The 16527-nt window shown below is 43.3% G+C and overlaps 1 protein-coding gene across 1 annotated transcript in view; it reads right to left on the reverse strand.

The window, feature by feature from the left end:
• pcdh7a (protocadherin 7a) overlaps positions 1-16527 on the reverse strand; it is a 40618-nt gene that overhangs the window by 20319 nt on the left and 3772 nt on the right. The window contains exons 2-3 of the mRNA XM_008316996.3: positions 15354-16524; positions 9642-10424 (exon numbers count right to left, since the gene is read on the reverse strand). Coding sequence (XP_008315218.1) covers positions 9642-10424; positions 15354-16524 — 1954 coding nt within the window. The remainder of the gene's footprint in view (positions 1-9641; positions 10425-15353; positions 16525-16527) is intronic.

Raw genomic sequence — 16527 nt, forward strand, 5'->3', positions numbered from 1 at the left:
TTCTTTCTATCACATTTTTCCATCTTTCACTCTCACTCGATCTTTTCCACTCTTATCTCCATCCTGATCTTTCGATCTCTCTGTTTTCCACCAACAATTCTCTACCAGATGGTTACACGTAGCTCTGGGCAAAAACATTGGCTTTGGACTACAGCACTACCCGGGCCCTGCTTTCACACTCACGCAAGATCTAATAAGCTGATATCCGGCGAGGAAGGCGCTCTAATTTGCTAGTGGCAAAAATGCATAAACCATATTGTACAGTGCAGTTATTCACACTTCAGGCTTTTGTCTTCTTCTGTGTTTTTTTTTTTTTTAATTTTATCTCATCGGAAAAAAAATCAAAAGCATAATATTAGCCAAGTTAAAAACAGTTGCCTGAGAACTGGGGGAGAAAGGAAGAAGAAAATGATGATGGTGGCAAAAGAAAAAAAAATTAAGAGATATTAAAATAAAAAGTTTGGACTCTTTAAAAAGGCTCCCTGAAAAGACTGGGGCAGATGGAGAGTGATGAAAAGAGATGAAACCACTTAGGGAGAACAGAGAAATCAATCAGACAGACAGACGGAGGAGGGTATGAGTGTGTGTCTGACCACGTGCACGCCCAAGCACGCACGTGCACGGATGTGTTCAGTCTGGGAGGCAGACAGTCACTGAGGTACAGGGTGGGGGAGAGATGTGTTTTTTTTTATTAGATGAGTTACAGTGGACTGAGCTCAGGCGCAGAGCAGAGTGACGATCAATTGCTGTTAATGGTTTACCTGGGGATGGTTATTACATTTCTATCTGTTAACTGAAATGGATTGAAATTTGCTTTTAAAGGTTCGAGCTTTATTTTAGCCTCCATTCTACCAAATATTGTACAAATAGTAATAATAAAAAAACAGTCAAGTCATGGCAAAGACGTAAAGAAGAAACATTTAGGTTAAAATATTCGTGCTCGACCATCGGTGAAACATACTGTTTCTCACAAGACAGTGAGACAGCTGTTGGTCTCTCTGAGACCTCAGACAGATGTTTGACTAACGATGTCAGACAGGGATGATGACACATCCATGTGATAAATACATCTGCAAAACGGGGAGGGGCGGGGGGGAGAGAAGTAGTCGAGATCGAAGCCTCGATAAGACTAATAAATTCATTGATTTTAACATTTAAAAAAGGCCCAGTGCAAACGACTAGCATAGCTGTAGAAGATAGATGGTCAAGGTCGTTCCACGCGTCAGCCCGCTCCCCCACAGTTTGGATTATTTCTCAGCTCTACTTTCACTTTGGTACCATTCGTTCCAGCGTGTGCGTCCGAGTCCGGTTCAATTCGAAATCCATTCAAGTCAATTTAATTCAACAGAACTCCAGTGCCACTTAATGCACTGAAGATTCTTTTGTGTAGGTGGATAGAACCAGTCACAGAGCTGCTAAGCCGACTGGAGTCCCTCTCTAATGCGAGCGCTAATGTTTAGCAATATTGAGTAAAATTGCTCAGCCCCCAGACAGCCATTAAGGTAAGGCTGGAAGGCAAATGAGCGCAATCAGAGCAAAGTCTTCAACAAGCAAATAAAGACAGGCATCTCAGCGAGGAGCCCACTGTCTCAGACGTGGCGTGTGCTCATCAGCGTGAACAGGAGCGGGCGTGTGAGTCTCCACAGATGTGTGTGATTGTCAGAGACAGTGTGTGTCTGGACTTGTACACGTGATACAATCTGAAGGGAACGGAAGAAGAAACAACTGATGTAAGAGACGGAAAAGTTTCCTCTGGGCTGGTGTGTCATCACATTGTTCTCAGAAGTTCCTGCGCTCGCGGCGACTAAAATATAAGCATCAGAGTCTGGGAGGGTCGTAATTATGTACAATTACAAACACACGAGGGCTTGTTTCAGTGGGACACGTCTGCGTGTGTTAAAATCACACGTCTGACATTGACTGCTGTGCCTCGGCTTGTCTGAGCACAGATCTGTGGGAATGGCATTCCCACACATTCCTGCCATTTCACAGAGAGCTGGAGACGAAAACTGAAGGGAGGAGACGTTAGCAGGAAAAATCATTATCAGCCGTGGACACTGTTTGTGTTTTCCCAGAGACAAGAGACTTACAACAACATTCCAATTCAGAGTGACCTTGATGAGTGTGAAAACACACACTTGTTTCTCCCTCTCTGTTTTTTTTTCATCAACACTGTCTTGGGATGTTTTACCTCAAGGTTCAAGTTTCTATCCCCCGAATCTGTTTTTTTTCGTTGTTTTAAGATAGTAAAGTACAATTATCGTTGTTAGAGTACGGGTCTCAAACTCAATTACCCATCATCCATCTCACTGAAAGGCCACAGCTAACATCAGGGAGCCACATTAGATTATACTGACATCGAGTTCAAAACTCGGCAGGTCTAATTCATCGATATGGGATTAACATTTATTTATTTTCAGTATTTTGTTTAATTAATATAATGAATAGATTAGATGAAGGTGGGGGAAAAAAACAGGGATTAAAACAGATTAAAACTCAGTTCATTTACAGCATTGATCGCAGACTAATACGCAGCCAAAATTAGCTCCAAATATTGATTGTATGAGCTACTGTCTTCACTGTTAATGGAACAGGGAGAGTCGGATCCCGACTAGTTGATTGTGATTATTTCACAGCATGAAGTCTTGTCATATCATGTCATTCTGACACAGTTAAATTAAAATCCGTGCAGGTGGAAGTCACACTACATGTAACTACAGACACAGTATTAATCTGAGGTGTTAGTTTTAACAGGAGGGCTCAGGTTTCCAGCTGTCTGTCAACGTGGACGTGGTTTGGTGTTGTAAGGCTTCACGGTTGTTTGTTCATGTGGTGTGGAATTATCACCTGTTCAGGCTGTGACTCATTTTTAGCTCGACGTCAACACGTCCAACACTCATGTGACTCAACTCACGAGTCACGTGAGATGCTCATTCTAGAATCTCCTGGAGTCGAGGTGTGTGTTCTTTGGATTCTAAAAGTGACAAAGTTACTACAGTAATTCGACCACAATTTCCAATGGTTTTATCATAGCAACAGTCATCGACAGTGATCAACAGTCATCGACAGTCATCAACAGTCATCGACAGTGATCAACAGTCAACAACAGTCATCAACACCCAAAGAACAATGTGTGAAAGGCGTGAGTCCATGTCTTTGGAGTTCTACTTTTAAAGATTGTAGCTTCTGTGTTTTATTCCTTATCATCACTATAAATGATGTTTTCAGGAATTTCAGTGGAAATGCCATAAATTATTAAACAGTCACTCAGTAACTCCACCTTGTGGATCACTGATGAGTTCTTAGTGAGTTTTACAGTTGGACTTTGGAATTCTTTGACTAAATTTCCTGGTACTTAAAGCTGCTTAAAATTCACAACTGTATCAATACATTTGAACACAACAAAAAGTGCCGGTTCAGTGAGTATTTAACAAGGAAAAATGGGAGTAAAGTTGATTTTTCATCTCATGAAATATTTGAGTGTTCACGGTGGAGAGACTCTTGGTCTATATCACACCTGCTCAGTGACAGTCATCATAAAAAACGCACCAGTGAACTTTGGTGTGAATTAAACAGAAAACTGATTAGAATTTGAACAAGGCTCCGTGTAATTCACATTTCTTTGAATGCACCAAAGTGTGAAAGCAGCTCTAAATGCTGAGTGTGAAATGAAGGTATGAATATGATCCTGGTCAAGCAGAAAATCAATGTTTACAGGCTGAGCATGTGTTTTACCTTCACAGCCAGGCCTCCGACACAAACAGGCATCTGTCTCCATCCTCCTATAATATTTGAACATTTCGGCACTTCCTCACATCGGCCCACACTCTCTTCGCTGCCAGGCTCATATTGCCTCTCTGATGCTCGCTGGCTCCTCCCCATACCCTCTGTTCATTCTTTGTCTGTGGGTCAGCGGATCGGTTTTCAGTCCACCTTCCACGCTGATCCCCACTTTGGTTACCGCGTCCTTCTCACCTCTCACTTACTTCACCTCCTCACCTCTCCACCCACTCACCCAAGAGCATATGGCTGGCAGCAACACCTGAACTCGCTGTGGCTTTAATAATTGCAACGATGCATTGTAGTATCATCATGACGGGGTCACGGGTCGGTTACAGTGTGTGTATGAGTGTGTGTACGCGGGTGCGTGTGTTTCTATTTGTTCCTGAGTGACAGTATCTATGCCACTATAACCCTCACACTCACCAGATGTTATTGCATGAGGTGTTCGTGCACCTGAGTTCATGAGCCGCACCGTGATTATGTGCGCGGACGCTTCGAGTCTGTGACGGATGATGATGACGATATTTAATCCTGGAGGGATTTCATCAATATGAAAAGCTGTTTCCCAGTTTTTAAAATCCAGTGAACCTAATCTCTCCTCACCTTAATCCATACAGTCCAATTACATGAACTGTAGAAGAAGACGGCAGAGACCCGTTCTCCAAACTCATCTTCATAACCTAGATGTCAAAATGCTATGGCAACTGGAGCAGTGACCTTCAGCAGGCCGCGAGCTTCACAGGAAACTGCAGCGTCAAACCGTCGGGTTTGCTGCAGTCTTGGCCTCGTTACCGTGGCATTGATTAGGTTATGGATATGTGTGTGAGAGAGTAGGTGTATGTGGTTCGATCCTACCTCTGTGGCACTGCCCCAGCCCCCACACAGATAAAGTGCTCACTACAGTGAAAGAAGTCGCACTAGTGAAAACGCTGAGTCGCTCCTTCTCAGAGGTCACTTTAACGCACAGAAGGTGTAAGTGCACGGGTTTAAATGAACGCTCGTGGATATAGAAAAATAAGGGGGAGAAGAGGAAAGTGGAGGAGGAAAGTTTGGCCAACAGAACAGAACAATGCAAAGATCTCATTAATATTCAATGTATAAGGAATGTTAGGAGAAACAAAGCAGCACACAGGAAACAATAAATCTCAGATTCTTGCTGACTTACTGCAGCAAAAAAACAACAACAACAAAAAAAACAAAAACATTCTGCAGTTTGTGTGTGTGAGTGATTGTGTGTGTGTTTGGAGGAGGGCAGTAATGGTTACAGGGGAAAACCAGGCCACTTTGCCCATATTGACTGCAGTGCCATGTGACTGCTGTAATCATTAATGTGTCCTGATGCCAATGGGTATCCTGATGACCCACATCTCAGCAGTCCACTCTCTCTTTGGCTGCCACCCAAAGCCCCGACATCTCTCATTCCCTCACACTCTCTCTGCTTTCAAGCACAGCCTTCCCCTTCACACTTTCTTAATCAGCATGAGGGCAACATATCAAAGGTCAGCACTGAGTCTAAAACACACAAAAGTCAATCTACTTCATCATTCTTTCACATAATATTTGCCGGTGTTAAAACGCATCAGCAACTAATCTCCTGACATTTGACAATTTCCATTTTTAGTGCCTTTCTTTTTCGGTCTTTTTTTTCTCCTCCTCCTGTCCTCTGTTCATCTGTCATCTCTTTTTAAACTTTTATTAACCCTTCTGCTCCCATTTCACTCAGTCCCATTGCTGCTGTTATGCATATACAGCTTGAGGCAAAGAGAAGGAGGTGCTGCGGGGGCTGCAGCAAACCTTGTCAGAGAGTCAAGTCCCCATGGAGCGGCTGCAGGTCTGGGGCTGCAGATTAAAATCTTACATGACAACTGTAATAAATAAAAAAGCGACAAAGGTTCTGGTGCAGGATGTGCTGCGAAATCTGGATGGAGTCGGAGGAATTCTACAGAATTCTACCTTCCTGAATCCATCCATCACATTTGTATTCCCCCTTTTTTAAAGGCTTTAGCGTTGATGCCTTAACAGGGTTAATTCATTTGTGAAGATTAATCTGATTAAATATCTTAATGCATTTTGGGCATTACACAGTCAATACACGTGTTGTTATTTGCACAGGGTGGTAAATAAGTCTATGACGCATGAGCCGACTGACAACTGTTGAATGGATTGTGGGGAGTCTGTAGACTGATTAATATTATTGAGGACAAGGGCTACGCTAATGTTTTGATAGCAACTCTTGACACGTTCTACAAACCAGCATTAACATCCACAGTAATGAGTAAAATCCACCAACTCTATGGAAGATTGACATCATTATTACACACAGGAGCTTTGGTTGGATTTGAGTTATACCTTTACATGTTTTCCTTGACATTTTTCCACATAAATACTGAAAACATTTTTCACATACTTAGGATTGATGACTTTCCATGATTAATCATGAATAATTATGATAAAATACAATTACCATTATTAACGATTAATCCACAGATAGCTTATGATTGATCTGATAAAAATGTATTACATTTTTTTAAATCATCACTCAATGAGATCCAGTCTATGTTCCTCTGCAGCCTGAACTATTCAGACACACTAATCTCAGCAGTTTCTCTAACCAACCTTTAATGATTATTTATTCTAATGATCGATGCCGTCAATTGCTGCTCAATAAAAAGAGGATATAAATAAATACATCTGCACCACCTGATCCTACCACGCTGCTTTCTAATTCAACAACTGCTTCAGCTCAAAAACAATAAAAAAAAAATTACCTGACACTCTGTGTGCTGTCGTGTGAGACGGTGTCATCATTATCAACATTTCACTCTTGTAGCACAAGTCACTTGGAATGGCACTTTTTTTTTCAGGACTCCATGAGATGTGAAATTTATTTAACCCTGCTCTTCTCTCTCCTGCACACACACGCACACACACACACACACACACACACACATGTACAGCCCCTTCATTTAACTCTTTACGCCCCACCCACCGCTGCAGGAGTGATTGATGATCACTGGTGTTTACAACAAACATAATGCTTTCCTCCTGTAATAAATCCACTACATGTCCGGCCAACTGTAGCTGCTGTGAGATGTTGTTTAGGAATGCTTGCATTTTGTTTAAAATTAGCCTCAGCCTGCTGACATACGTGACGTTACAAAGACAAATTCTAATAAAAAAAGGACTGGAAATATTGACTGGATCACAGTCCGCCGAGGCTACAGTACGTATCTGCCATCGGTCACATTTTAAGCCTGACATAATTGGAAACAGCTCGGCTATGACTTCATTGGTATTTACTTGTGAAAAGGTCAATTACAGACATTTAGGAGCTCATTCCCGTCAGATATATCGCCTGCAGTGCGGTCAGTGTGTAATGACACAAATCGAGAGCTGCACCTTTAGGGGTAATTCCTACACTGGAGGCCAGTTCTGGTAACTCTATCCTAAAACAAACATATTATGGCTGCCAGAAGGACCCAAACAGTTCTACATTCACAGACTCTTATTTTCTGTCTGTCTTCTGCTCACGTGTCACTCCAGACTTACTTTTTGCTGCTCTGTGCGTTACTTAAGATACGAAGAAGTTTATTATTTTGTTTCACTCATGTCCTGGTATCACTGATAGCAGGTTAGACGTGGGACCAGAGAGACGAAGATTGAATATAAAATAGTGTTCTTTTCTACCTCATTATTATTACTGCTCCTTTTTCCCCATTTACCCCTCAAGGAAAACCAGCTTTGAATGACCCCGAAGCTTTGAAATCCCCCTTTCTTATTTGTTCCATCTGCCTCCCCTCTTAACCCTCATAAAAGTCTCCTCTCCTGCTCCTGATCTAATGCTATTTCAAAGTCTGCCAGTGTCCCAGTTCCTACATTTGGCACATGCTCACCACCGTTTTCTCTCAAGGTCTATCTCTCCCCGGCACTCACATGTGAAACGTATATGCTGCATGAAGTAAGTTGTCCCCAGAGCCCGGTCACAAGCACCCACACACAGACTCAGTCTGTTGGCAAACACTTTTGAGTTAACAAATTCTGTTGCACAAATGAGCATATCAACAACAACAGAAGTCTCACACACACACACACACAGTGGAGACAGCCCAAGCCTGCTGTGGAACAACCACTGGCTGCTGGATATTTTGTAGGCGTGAGTTGATTTGGAGCAGAGGGGTAACACAGAGGAGGAGTTAATTACCCCATACAATCAATAATTCATTATGCTGTCAGTTGGTGTGTCCACGCATCTCCAAATGTGCACTGGCATGTTTTGAGTGCATTTAAGCATGATGACCAAACTCACCCAGTAAGCATATTCTTTCCCTGGGAACAGCAGATTAAGTGGATTGACTCTGTAATGGATTAACCTCTGGAGTGTGTGTGTGCCTGTGTGTGTGGATGTGCGCACGTTCGTGTGTGTAGATCAGAGAACCCGTGTATGAATTGATTATCCTAAGAAGCTTCTCTTCTTCTATTTTAATGACCACATCAGCACTTTTTTTTTTTTGCAACTGGGAGGATAAATGTAGACCTGTCCATCAGGGAAATGAGACACCGCCCCTTTAAGAAGGCTTAGCTGTCAGTCAAGCATTACTCTTGGGAATACTCCCCATAGACTAGGGAGGCCCTGCTGGGTCAGTGTGAGTACACTGATGGATGTTGTATACATGGACTTAGAAGAGTAGGAATGTAAAAGACCTGAGGTGTGAAGGGTTAGGTCACAGTGGGGGTTACAGCTAACTGGTCAAGATTAGAGTTGTCTATATGAAGGGCAATCACTGCAGTGTCAAGACAGTAATAGCTACAGTATGTGAAAGTTGCTCAAGCATTTTCGTTTAGGTACCAGATCAGACTGGAGATCGTCATTTCTTTGGATTTTCGATCCTGAAACTTTGACCAATATTGGAGCGTTACTTAGCCTGGTGTTGTTAGAACCTAGTCCTTGTCACTGACAGTTGTTACATGTATAGTTATATATAGGTAGGTATATAGGTACGTAGGCATAGGTATGAGTAGGAGTAAGTAGCTCAAGTTAGTTAGTTATTACGAATTGTTTGTACATTAGTGCCACCTGTTGACGATCGATTTTTGCCGATTACGATTTCCTTTAATTGACTGCATATACAAATAATATTCCACACAGGTTCTACCGTCAGTTCAACAACTTTCAAAATGAAGTGCTTGGTGAAGTAAAAGAAAACACCGATGTATAAGGCACCGTATAAGGCATTCATTATCTATGCGTCTCAAATTGTTTCCAGAAAGTTCACTGTAGCTGCTGAATGGAAGTTACAGTTAGGCTTGACAAAGGAAGGAGAAAAAAAAAGACCAATTATTCTGCTAGAAACAACTAGTCGCCCACACTCTGTGTCCTTACGCCAACTGAACTCCTCAGAGGTTGGTGTACGTGGTCACACACACACACACACTACACATGCATACACACACATCTCCTCACCCGTGTGTGTGTCCACAATTATAGGTCCACGCTTATTTGTCTTGAGGTATGATTCATGTTCACTGCATTAGATCCTGCTAAACAATGGCTTGATGTGTGATATTAAATAATCAATGCTGCACGCACACACACACACACACACACACACACGCACGAACAGCAGGGCTTCACTGCCCACAAGGTTAGAATGATGACAATGAACTGCAAACGTGTGATATTGTGTACACTCACAGAATGATATTTTGTAGATGATATTGTGTTGAGCAGTTGGGGACTTGGCCAGTGGAGTGGCAGGTTCTTACTGTAGTTATGTTCATTTTAAATAGATCTGTATTGATTGGTGACCAACCGTAACTAGAGATCAATAAGGAAAGAACAACCAAACGGGAGCTCCTACCTGTTTATTGTACTTGTTCCCAGTCTGGCAGCCGTACTCTGAGCACTGGTCGGATCCCAAGGACATGGCATCCGCGTTGCCACTTCCTCCACTACTGCTGCTACTGGATCCAGCACTTCCCACACAGCCTCCACTGCCAACAAAGGTGTTAGATGGAGGCAGCTCCTGAACTGCTTGGTGCTTCTTGCCTTCAGCTGGTGGGGAGTGGGGTTGCAGGTTCACAGCAGGGAGAGGAGAGCTGGATTTGTAGTGCCTTGCTAGATCGGGGCTTGATTGGTGTCTTCTGCCACCTCCCATCCTTGGGCTACCTGGGTCCCCATCTACAGCACAGTAGCGGGCTGCAAGGCGATCGCTAGCACTACTTATCTCCTCCTCCTCGTCGTCATTAGCATGGCGGCGCAGTCCATTGACTGTGACAATGCCACTGTAAAGTGACCTGTCTGACTTTCCACTTCCTGCAGCAGTGCTGCCGCTGCTTCCGTTGCGTTTGTCTCGTCGAGGTTTGCGTCCGCGGTCCGACCCCCCGCCGCGCCCAGCGTGTGGGTGAGCTCCCGGAGGACTGAAGAAATCTTCTTCAGGCTCCTTTTTGCCGGCTTCATAGCCATTCTTGCCTTGTGCACCGCACTGCCGAGCTGTGACTACAAGGAGAATTACTAAGATGACTGCTGCGGCACCAGCCAGGACACCGATCGCGACGCTGAGGCGTTGCTTCCCAAGTGCCCGCTCACTGTCCGGGTTCCCTGCAATATCCATTAACAGCGAAGCCATCATGCTACGGGTGACCTTTGGTGAGAGCAAAATGAAAAGCAAAAAAGAAAGAGAAACAAACAGTCAGTGAGGGAGAAAAAAGTGCAGAACAAAGATGACACAGTGGGTGAGAACAACAGAGAAACATCAAACAGCATCTTCAACTTAATTAAACTCATCACTGCGTTTTAGTCACGGGGAGCTTCTCCATTATTCCCAGACACACAGAGTCACTTAATATATAATTGCTTCTGCTTCTGTGTTGCACCATTTCAAGTTCAGCCTGTATTCCTCCACAGTAACGCAACATCGTCTGCAGTCGTACAATAAGCTCCAAAGATTATTCTGTTTAAAGTTAATCAAAGGAATAAAGGGAAGCTTTAGACACTTGGAGCTTGGCAGATAGACGTTAGAAAGGTAAGAGTCAATAAATGTGCAAATTAAGGCGAGAGATATTCTCTGACTACATTCCCAAAGTCTTTTGTCCCATGAATGAACAAACATCTCTGTTGTAGAGGGCAGGAGGCTTTTACCATCGCTGTGTGTAGCACTCGACTATAGAGAGTACAATCATTGTCAACACAACACGCACACAGTCTGCGCTGTGCAATAATGAAATGATCATTACAAGAAATTGGGTTATGCCGAGGCACAAACACAGCCGTTACAGGTAGAGTTTGGTTTGCCTGAGCCCCATAAATAAAATAGACAGAGACAGGTAGGAATATGCCATCAAAAAAGGCCTACATATTGTATAAGGTGTTCGTTAGCGAGACAAATCACTCCGCAGCCCGGTGACACTGTCTCGTAGCTCCTATGTATAATGAATCCTTTGGCCTGTCAAGGCTGTTACTTATTCACTATTACTCCAGCTGCCACAACATCCGTGGGTAATAGGGCTTACAGGAAAGAACTGGAGATGGAGTGCAAAGGTTGCTCTTCGACACCTGTGACTTGTATTGAACAAATAAACGAAAACGCTAAGACGTGCAGCAGGGCAGGGCTGAGTATCTACTCGCACAACTGCACTGTGTAACTTTCTAATTACATTGTTTAAGGCATATTTGGTCTATCCGTCTGGGGCCCCATTATTGCTCTTACTTCTGCCCTGAGGCACGAAATGGCTCTGTTGTTCTCTATTGTTCCATTTCCATCTATATGTGGGATAGCTTTCATTGTTTTCAGCAACTTGTGTTGGTTACATTCCATTATTCTGCTCCAGCAGCACAGGGCCTTCTTTTAGAGCAGGCTCCACTCTCCCCTCAGCACTATTGTTCTTCTTCTTCTTTTGCCTGCAGTATTCCTCTCCATTCTCATTCTGCTGGGCATCTCCACGGCTTAGCCATCCATGCACTGTCTGCTCTATTGTATGCGCAAAACGGAGGGGGGAAATGGCGATGCGCCGCCATATGGGCATACAATATATGAATAAATGAATGTAAGCAATAGCCAGATTGCGTGCGGGAGTGAACGTGCCAGGATTCTTTATCTGACCTTGAGAGGCACATTAAAAAGTAAGGGGGGTGTGAGTCAACTTGCCTGGATGTGTGTGAACAAAGAGAAACCCCAATGAGTCTGAGCTGTGTGTCATATACTGTAAGTGCAGAAATGCTGTATGTGGGAACGGGAAGTGCAGGACAGTTGGGCGCTCAGCTGTGAAAGTGCAGCCCCCACCTCCACTGCTGTGTTGAAGTGCATCTATCTGATACATCCCAGAATCCCGTTGGTGTTCTCTTCTGTGCCCAACAGTATTTAGTTTTTGTTTTTGTTTTTTCCGTGCTTGTGTGATGCAGTGACAGAGTCTTTGTCACTACTTGTCTGGACATCGTTCCTTGCCAGATGTTCACATTACTGCTGACAGGGACAAAGGAAATCAAAAATAAAACCAGCCATTTAGAGTTGCAAAGTAAATTCTATTCGCCCTTAAAGTAGGCTTTCTGGTTGCAATTAAAGTTTGGAAACATGTTTTCCCAACTCGACTTAAATCCTTTGAGAAAATCAATACTTTTAGCTTAGGGGAAATAAGGGGTGCTGGCCTGAGCAGTGGGTTCTAAACACGCTTAAATCACAAGACACACTTAAAAAAACATTCTCCGTGGAATTTGATGGGGGAGAGTAGGGAGGGTCTGCTCTTCAGTCTGGAGACCAAAAAGCTGTTTGAAGAGATAGAACCGTAAATATATTACAACATCTAAGACCGTTCTCCCTGCATGTCTCAGACCTCTCTGCTGACCTGCCTAGAAAGTGACTCGTTTTAGTTGTTATACATTTACGGCTTATCTGCACAATGGAGATTGTAAGTTTTTATTCATTTGGACAGAACACTGGCTCCACATTTTTTAGAAAATAGAAAGCATTCCACATTTAAATGTTCTTAATTTGAGATAAAATGCTAATTGCAAGAATGTGAATAAATTATCCCTAGAAAGCTACATCAGCCTCACAGTACATTGTGCGTGGGATGAACAAAGAACAGCTTTTTTTTCTTCTTTTCTCCCTGTTTTTTTTTTTAAGATGAAAACAACTATGTCTGAAATATCACAACCAAATCCCTTCCTCTCACAGAAGCTCAAACTTTGCATCTTTTTCTAAACTAATTAATTGGTTCGCTTTCTACAGTTGGACAGAAAAGGATGGAGTCATTTTTTGCCATGTTGCTACGGCAGTAGCAGCTGATTTCCTTCCCTAATTATATCTGGCATCCATCCACCATTCACTTTGACTTCATTATGAGATGGAGGTATTCTCTCTTCAATGACTTATAACCAATTACTCCACTAAGTTCCTCCCTACAATCAAACTAAACTAAGCGTATTGTAATCAAAGATGGCTTTTACACCCGCTTGGATATATAACACTCCATTGTGTGATTCAATAGTGGTGGTCATTTAGGCACATTGCAGTTAATTCCACGTGTCAACAGCATTGTTCCACCGCTTAAAGCTTAAGTGTTCTGTTTCAGTCCTCGCCCCTTGATTGTTCAATTTGTACGTTTCATTCTTGTCTAAATGACAGCGTTGCTCTCACATGAGGTGCTGTTTGCTGGATTGTGCTCAAAACCCACCCCACATATCCACACAGTTGTGGGTCTTTGTTAAAAAAAGAAATGCCAGAAAATGCAACACATTTGTATGACAATTTGTCTCCACGTGGGGTCAGTCAGCCTTCCTGGGCGGTAATTACACTAAATGTTTTTTTTCTTCTACTCAAGCACAAAATGAAGCTTTTAGTGTGATTTACTGAGCCGAACCACACTAAGAACTATATGTTTAAAGCTTGTGTTCTGTCAAAACCACACAAAGCCAAGCTCATGACGACCTGACTGGGGCGACGATTGCTTGCTGCTAAAGAATGCACGTTACACAATGAGGAAGCACCCAAATGTTAACATGCCTAGTTTGCCCCAAGGAGGCTTTGTGTTTCAAAACAAGTGCACTGTGAGGTGTGCTCCCATGATTGCATCTTCCTCACCGTCTCGGCTAAGGTGACTGCCTGGACATAGACGAGCCCCATCAAACAACGGCGTAGACTGGATATTTTTAGCTATCATAAAGAGCTCGATTTTCATTCTTTTTGCCTCCTATCTACCTGACTGCTCTGTTCCCCTGAAATATCTCAGAGCTATTTTGAGTGTTGCACTGTTTGCGTCACATTGCATGCACAGACCTGACAGGGGAAAATATTATTCTCAGGAAGTAAAGGAGAGACGATTTCAAAACCAAGTGTCAATAAGCCCCTTTCAGCAGCAGGCCATTGTCTCAGAACACCTCGTAACTTGGATAATTGAGATGTTCGACAGATATTGCAGTAAGTCACTTCACAAATGACTAGCCTTAAATCACTGACACTTTTATCACCTGTCAACATTTGGAACTTAATTAAATTACGTTAATTGAAGTTTAAATTATAATGAGAAGTGATCCGTACAGAGACAGGAATGATCCCGCTAGAAGAGCTTATGGTGAATTTGAAACCGTTCAGTTTCAGGTTGGTCTATTATTGTGGTCTATGTAATGCCTGGCTGTTCTTTGTACTTTGAATGTGATACACAACACAACACAATCTCCCAGACTTACCATATTCAGGTGCTGCTGAAGTAAAACCTGTGTTTCAAATGAACATCTTTCATGTTGGGTATTCACAAACCCGAATCTGGGACAGGTCCATCTCTCAGACTCTCACCCTTTTACACCTCAGCTTTCTAGCTTCCTCTCGATTATTCTTTTTATAGATTTAAGGTCATTCATAGGTAAACAAAAAGAATCTCTGACCCAGTATTCTCAAATTCCTCAAATGGAACAAAACACTAATCATAACCTCAAACAATAGAAGTTGAAACTAAATAATAGTAATAAATAATAATGAACTGCAAAGGATTGAACTGCATTGAACTAACAGTTGTCCTCATAGCCCTAGTAAAGTCCTGCACTGCGGACACACACAGAATTAGCTTTGATTAAATGACCATGTTAACAATAGCATTATTTCATGCACACCTTTTTAAATAGGCTCTATAAAGACCATAGTGATTCAGGACTGTGGGAACTGAACTACAAAGAGGTAACATTTCAAAAACCATTTTAGAGAAAAAAGGGTTTCTATTTCCAGGACAGATATAGACATCATTATTTCCTCAAAAATTTGAAGCGCCACACAGCGTGTGGAAATCCTGCATTTATCTCATTCTGTCATGCAAATCATCTATTTTTCCAGATTAAACGGCAACAATCAGTTGTCATTATCACCCTCCTCCGCTATAATGTGTTATCACTGTTATTTAAATGAATCAAAGGCCGCTATCATCAAGATCATTACGGCTTATCATTACCAGCTTAGAGGAACAATGGAAGTCTGCACACAACTAAACACTGTTTCAGCACCGCTTAGAAAAAGCTGTTTCTTGTCATTAGGACTTCATTTGCTGTGACAAAAAAAAGAATTTCAGAAACCATTTTTAATCATTACCTGAGCTTCCACTAGCGAGGCATTGGCCACACTCTCATTAATGAAGACGTGAACCAAAGCAGTGGCACACAGAGAGGGAACTCCACTATCGTTGACCCGGACCACCAGGCGATGCAAACCTCTGTGGCGACGCTCCAGGGGTTCGACTAGGGTGATTACTCCATTGGTGTGGCCAATCTCAAACAGTCTGAAGGGGTTTCCCCCAACCAGATCATAGTAGAGGTCGGCATTTGGGCCTGTGTCTGAGTCAACGGCCGTCACGGTCCTGACCACAGTGCGAGCGCTGCTGGCGGGAGGGAGAAGGGTGTAGGAGTTGTTGGTTGGATAGGTGATGGAGGGGGTGTTGTCATTTTCATCCGTCACAAAGAGTGAGACAGTAGCAGTGGCGGTTTTGCGTGGCTCCCCTCCGTCGACGGCCCTAACACGGAAGGTGTATGTGGACAGTTTTTCACGGTCAAATGACACTGAAGAGAAGATAGTTCCTGTGTTGTTCTCAATGGAAAACACATCGGCACCTCCCTCCTTGTCACTCTCCGTCTTCTCCCCTCCTTTCTTCTCATCCACTCCATCCATTTCTACGAACAGACTAAGTTCCGCATTCTCGCCTTGGTCATCGTCAGTCACTGTAACCATGCCAACTGGGCTGTTGGCAAGCAGGTTCTCTTTGACATAGAACGTGAAGATTTCCTGAACAAACTTGGGTGCGTTGTCGTTTCGGTCCGTCACCTGGATAACAACAGTGGCAGAGCCTTGTAGAGGGGGGGTGCCCTTGTCCTTGGCTATGACTCGAAGTTCGTACCTCTCCCTTTGCTCGCGATCCAGCACCCCTGTGGCACGGATGTCCCCGTTATCTGCATCTATGTAAAATGGGCCGTTAGCAGGGCCGTCCAGAGAGTAGGCGATCTCTGCATTCTTGCCACTGTCTGCGTCTGAAGCTACGACAGTAACTACCCTCTCCCCGGGTGAGTTGTTCTCTGCAAAGTGGACCTCGACAACATTTTGGGCAAAGGCAGGGGCATGGTCATTTATATCGACCACTCGCACCATCAAAGAACTATTACTGGACAGACTGGGGCTTCCAGAATCCACGGCCACGATGGTCACGCTGTACTCTTTGGTGGATTCATAGTCCAGCAGTGCAGAAGTATGAAGGAAGAATTTTTTCTTGTTCCTG

This window comes from Cynoglossus semilaevis, chromosome 9, assembly GCF_000523025.1.
Source record: "Cynoglossus semilaevis isolate Cse_v1.0 chromosome 9, Cse_v1.0, whole genome shotgun sequence".
Taxonomy (NCBI): domain Eukaryota; kingdom Metazoa; phylum Chordata; class Actinopteri; order Pleuronectiformes; family Cynoglossidae; genus Cynoglossus; species Cynoglossus semilaevis.